Source organism: Spinacia oleracea, chromosome 4, assembly GCF_020520425.1.
Source record: "Spinacia oleracea cultivar Varoflay chromosome 4, BTI_SOV_V1, whole genome shotgun sequence".
Classification (NCBI taxonomy): domain Eukaryota; kingdom Viridiplantae; phylum Streptophyta; class Magnoliopsida; order Caryophyllales; family Amaranthaceae; genus Spinacia; species Spinacia oleracea.
The window spans coordinates 98,787,001-98,793,000 of record NC_079490.1 but is presented as its reverse complement, the minus strand read 5'-3'; the positions used below and the strand labels follow the sequence as shown (position 1 = coordinate 98,793,000).

Below are 6,000 nucleotides of genomic sequence, written 5' to 3'. Positions count from 1 at the left end.
GCTATTTTCTTATGGGCCTTTATAATAAATAATTCTATTTCTTGTACCTCTTATACCTCATTTACTTGTTCTTCAATTTTTTTTATTGTTAACTACCCAATTTGTATCATTTTTAAGTCAAAAGTAATTAAAAAATTTCTTATATTTATATCGATAAACATATAACTCATAAAAAAATTAATGAAAGGAGTATTTTGTTATTCCATTCCTTTTGTTGAAAATCAATTCTTAGATATTGCTAAACATGTTCTTAGAGAATAAATTCGAAACCTAGTAGCTTTTTGCAAAATGAAGCAAACAAGGAAACAAGAAGATAGGGGAAGAGAGATTTGGACAAAGGACTAATGTAAGATTCACTAATGTGAATGGCTCTCCTCCAGCTGCACATATACATAGAAGATACCCAAATAATGAGACAAAATAATGACTACAAAAATCCCAACTTGTTATCGATAAGAAAATTTACAGCGGGTTAAATGACAAAAATAGCCGTGCCCAAAAAGTGTCCACTAGCTTCACGTGACCCTGACAACCCAAACAACAGAAGATACGACCAGTAGAAGGTGAAGCAGAAGAAGCGGACAACTACAGTCTACAGAAGAAAGAAAGAAAGACACAGTGTTTTACACAGAGAAAGTTGTACTCCGTATCATACTCCCTCTGAAGTCTGATCCCATCTGTTTCATTTTAACAGTTACAATTTTGTTAATCAGGGTAATAGAAACACAAGGTTGATGGCAATGACATGGATAAATAAGAGGGAGGAAATGGAACGGGAAAAATGCACGGAAAGCAGAGATGAAGCGGAAGAGTGGGATCTGCCAAACTGGAGAGAATCAACGGCGAGAGGCATGTTTTCTTGATCAGGGCTGCATTTTGATTGGTGAGGAGGGTGCGTGCTATACATGATAGCGCGCAGTACAGCTGAGACGGTTGGTATGTAAGCTGTCTTGTTCCGCGCTAGAAGCCATGTCAGCCCCATTAGCTGGCAGTCTCTATTGAACATCTTTGATGCTCTACTACTGCCTCCTCCTTCGCTCTTTGTTCCATTTTTGCCTCGCCCTTTTAACTGTATTTGTCAAAAGATTACGCTTGTCATGTTTGTCCATTTATCAGTAAAGACACAGATCATGAGTAAGTAATTACACATGACAACAACATGGCTTCATCACTAGAATAGGCACAAATTAACTAGTCACACAAACTATGGCCCCCAATTTTGTCCCTCCATTCTTATGTATGTAAACTAAGGAGTACAGTAATATAATCTGACTTATACTCTGTATGTATGTATACTATGGAGTACGGAGTACAGCCATGAATTCATGATATGTCATTGTCAACATTAGTTTCCATTCTTCTTACAATCAAAGCTTAATCAATTTCAAATAAACTGAGGGATCTTGTTAAGATGATAAAACAAGGGTAGGCCATAAAAATGTTGGAAATCTGCTAGAGCAATCGTAATCACATCACATATTGACATATTCATGTATTTTGATCCTTCGGGTTTTTTACTAAGTTGCATATTACACTCCCTTGTACAAATTTAGTTGTCGCAATCCTACATGTCGGATTCTAAATGGTACATATAGGCGTGTCGTAGATCATGTATCAAAATAATTTTACTATCAATGCAACATTTTTACTATAAAATTATGTAAATGATGTAATCGATACAAATAAATAAACAAATATATATTATATTTATAATAAATTAGAATATTAAGATTTTCCTACCTTTTTTTTTTTTTTGTAACATGTATATAGTTTATATGAAGTTAAATATCTTATTTTTCAATTACGTTAATCATACGTAAACATGTCATGTCATCATTGTGACACGCAGTCGCAATCTTTATCATTTTTGTAATTAATAACTATGGAGTAACATTTTTATCATAAGGGTATTCTTGATATTTTGCTCACTTTCTTAGTAAAAAAAAGGTGGAAGTAGTTTCCAATTTCCACCCATGTGCAATTTTCTTGGAGACTCACAAATTGATAATGAAATGGAAGCGGAAAAGGCAAATATAATTCAGGCAATTTACCTAATCCCATAAGAAAAAGACGACTCCACCACTCACACAGTCACACTAGCTTTTTCTCTCTTGTCTTTTCTGTTTTTGCATATACTCTTAAAAAGTTGTAACGTTATAAAACCCATTTTTTAAGGATTTTATAGTACGGAGTATTTTTTGTGCCAATGTCGAGCTTAAATTAACAGCAAATTTTACCTAGACTTAAGTATATAGTTAAGGGTTAACTTTTTGTAAAAGCCTACATTTACTTTAAAGCTCGTTGAAAACACACATTCACTTTTACCTTTTTGCATTTTGCTCGATGATTATCTTAAACTTTTTTGTTGTATTGAGAGCCGCATTCAACAAATTCGATCTTACCGTAATATATCACCTTCAAGATTTTACAGACTAACCATCTGAAATCCACGAGGATATCCTAATTAGTACTCCACATTTTATGTCGGAAATTAGTATTCACACATACTGGATAAACCCGACTGCAATTAGCGGTGGAGGGATGCTTTACATAAAATTAATGACAATTACTAAATCGGGTAGAAAAAGATCTACACTCAATTAAAAAAAACACATGAAAACCCACGAGTAAGAAATTTATTATAATTGGCTTATACCATTTATTATAGGGGAGCAAATATATACTTCAATAAATACAGTTGATAAAAAAAAAAAAAAAAAATTGAAGAATAATAAATGGGGAAATGATTGGAGAATTTGAAGAAAAGAACGTAATTAACATACCTTTTCGAGAGCACCAAGGCATTTCGTACAGCCACCATAAGTAGAATTTCGACAGTTTTTCTCCAAATACCTGACATTAGCAGTAGGCGTCGCATTCCGGTAATTCCCCGTCAAATTGAACGCCGCAGGGCAACTTAACGACGCAATTTGGTGAAGCCGAATGCCACAAAAGCACAAAATAGTGTCGCATGTGGCGTTTGGCTGAGGAAGCGTGATGTTCCGTTTTGCAAGCGAGTTCTGGAGCGAGTTAACGCATTTTTGCGAGTCAGATTCGGGCATCATGGGTAACTCGGAGTCTGAATCAGGGGAAACCGGGGGTCGAGCCGGAGGAATTTCGAGAGCAGAACGAGCGTGCGCCGCGTAAAGCCAAGCAGCAAGAACCGGACAGCAACGGCTCCGGTCGAGGTTATGACCACAAGCTTCATTAACCCCACCGAAAAGCTCGTCGGAGAGGTCAAGGTGGCAGGATTGTGAGTCGGTTTGAAGCGGGAACGCGGGTACTGTGTTTGGAGTGCTTGGGTAGTCCCCCGGTTTAATAGGTTGGACCGGTTCAGCAAGTAAACCGGCAAAAGTAAGGTGGGGGTAGTAGAGGAGAGAGATAATTAAGATGAAAGTGATGATGGTGTAATGATAAGAATCCATGGTGGGTTATTTTTTGGTTTAAGGACGTGTTCGGGAAGAAGGGAAGATTCAAAGAGATACTAATTGTTCAACTTTTATTTTGTTAAGGGAGTGTTTGGAGGAAAAGAGAAAGAAAAGGGAAGAGTGAAAGTCAGAAGAAAAGAAAGTGTTTGGTAACTTTAATTGATTTGGTGAATTTAGATAAAAAGACGGAGGAGAGAGAAAAAGAGATGCGAACAGAAGGTGAGGACGAGGAGAAATGGAGGACTAGGAAGAGGTAAAGAAAAAAGGTATGGGGACAAGTGAAGAGATGTTTAAATGTTAAGTTGTGCCTTGATCTTGATTCAATCATGCCCCACGCCTCCATCTTACGGAGTAACTTTTTACGGAGAATGCTTCATTCGTCTATAATGAAAACATTCACTCTATTTTTTAATTTATTTTTGTAAGGAAATAAAATTTACATTACCACGAAAATATGATTAATCAAACTCATTTTTTCGGATAATAGAGAGAACAAAGCATTAAAAGGATAATGATTCATGACCGTGATTAGCCATAAAATCCGCCGTATGACACTACAAGAAATTGTACTATTAACGACGGGAAATCCCGTCGCGAAAGGCCAATAATCGTTGATTAACGACGGGATTTCCTGTCGCGAATCCGTCATAAAAGGGGGTCGTTGTTAATAGAAATCCCGTCGTAAATTCGTCGTAAACCCGTCGTAAAAGACATTTGCGACGGTTATTCCCGTCATTGTTTGGTTGTTAGCCCCGTCGCAAAAGGCTTTTGCGACGGGATTTTTAACCCGTCGTAATTAGGTTGTCGTTAAAGATACAAATTCTTGTAGTGTGATTTGCCTCTTCAAAATAATGGTGAAAATATATTTAATCGAACTTCGAAATACATTTCTCCACATTGGCAATACATTAAGATTCGCCCAATTGACCTTCCATTGCCGCTTAATAACGTTGATAACGCAAATATTATCGGTTTCAACTAAAAGGTGTTTGATCTCGAAAAAAAGCGCTCCTTTGATCAAGCCCTTCTCGAAGTGCCAAAGCTTCCACATAATTTCCTATTGATAACCAATGAATTTGGTGACAGTTAGATTAAGGGTACCAAGATGGTTTTTAATAACGAAACTGAAATCCGAGTTCGCATTTGAATAAAGGGAACCATCAAAGTTTAATATGAACTAACTAGGAGAAGAAGGGGCTTGCCAAAAAAAAACTATTTAAGACACGTTTGTCTTTTAAATTAGACTCCGAATGAAGGATCGTTGGCCTAGAATATCTGGCCAAATCCACAATTGTTGGATGACCAATGTTTGTATAGTTTTGTAGTTAGCTCCGTCTCTTGACTAAGAGTCACTAGTAGAAAAACGCTTATTTGCATCCCCGCATTTGCCACGCCATTCTGAACATGTGACGCAAATGACAAATTTTAGCATAAAATTTAGTCATTTGCGTCGCAGCTTTGTTAAACTGCGAGGCAAATGACTCTAGGATTCCCCCCAGAGTCATTTGCATCGCAGATTAACAAAGCTGCGAGGCAAATAACTCAATCAAGTGCGTCGCACATTTGTTAATCTGCGAGGCAAATGACTCTGGGAGCCTCCTAGAGTCATTTCCTTCGCAGATTAACAAATGTGCGACGCAGATGTGTTAGAATTTTTTTTTTTTTTTTTTTTTTCAAATTTGCGCTCACTTAATATTTTCAAGCAATTTACTATCCTCGCTTAGGTTGCTCGAAACCACTGCTACTCCCCAAGGAAACCCATAAACCAACGCATCTACTCTGGAAACCCACGAACCAACGCTGTTCCCACCGGCGGCTTCACCGGCTTCAATTCGACGCTTCGCTGTCCTTGCTTCACTGCCGTCTCTGCCTTGCGCTGGCTGTCCTTCCTGCTTCACCCTCGCTCCTCACTGAGCTGCTTCACCCTCGCTCCCTGTTTAGAGCCGCCGCCCACGGCAATCGTCCACGGCACGGCAGCCTCCCACGCCGCCGCCCTCTCCGCCCCCCTTGTTCACTTTCTTCTCTCATCTCTTAGGTATTGAATTTTAATTTAGATATTTAGTTGAATTTTAATTGTGCATTTTAATTTTAATTGTGTATATTATGATTGAATTTTAATTGCATTCTAATTGAATTATAATTGTTGATATTATTTGTTGAATTTTAATTGGGTACATTTTAGGATTTAGGTTTTGTTGAATTTTAATTGGGTACATTTTAGGATTTAGGTTTTGTTACAAGCTTCATTTTCTAGACTTTCTTTATAAAATCCGGTAGCTAAAACCTACACGATTTTCAGGTGGTTAGATAGGAAATTTATGGATATGTACTTTTCAAGGAAATTAATCCATTATCTGAAGAACTACAGATGAAAATATGTTTTAGTAAATATCTTAGTTATGGTGCAAAGATTTATGTGCCTGTTAGTCTTGGGCTGTGTAATGAAAATTGAGGCCTTCTTAATCTGTGGTTCATATAGTAGGAAGAAAAGTAAACTCAATGCAATCATCTTTTTATTGTTAATTGAGGGCGAAGATGCCCCTCTTCCTAATTCATGGACCATCTATGTGAT

At 37.3% G+C, this 6,000-nt stretch overlaps 1 protein-coding gene across 1 annotated transcript; it reads right to left on the bottom strand.

Moving 5' to 3' along the window:
* Nucleotides 1–342: 342 nt before the first annotated feature.
* Nucleotides 343–3,681, bottom strand: LOC110796528 (uncharacterized GPI-anchored protein At4g28100). The gene is made up of 2 exons (XM_022001587.2): nucleotides 2,784–3,681; nucleotides 343–1,069 (listed from the first exon to the last, which is right to left on the bottom strand). The coding sequence occupies exons 1-2, from the start codon at nucleotides 3,423–3,425 to the stop codon at nucleotides 710–712; spliced, it is 1,002 nt and encodes a 333-aa protein (XP_021857279.1). The 5' UTR covers nucleotides 3,426–3,681; the 3' UTR covers nucleotides 343–709.
* Between the last annotated feature and the right edge of the window lie 2,319 nt (nucleotides 3,682–6,000).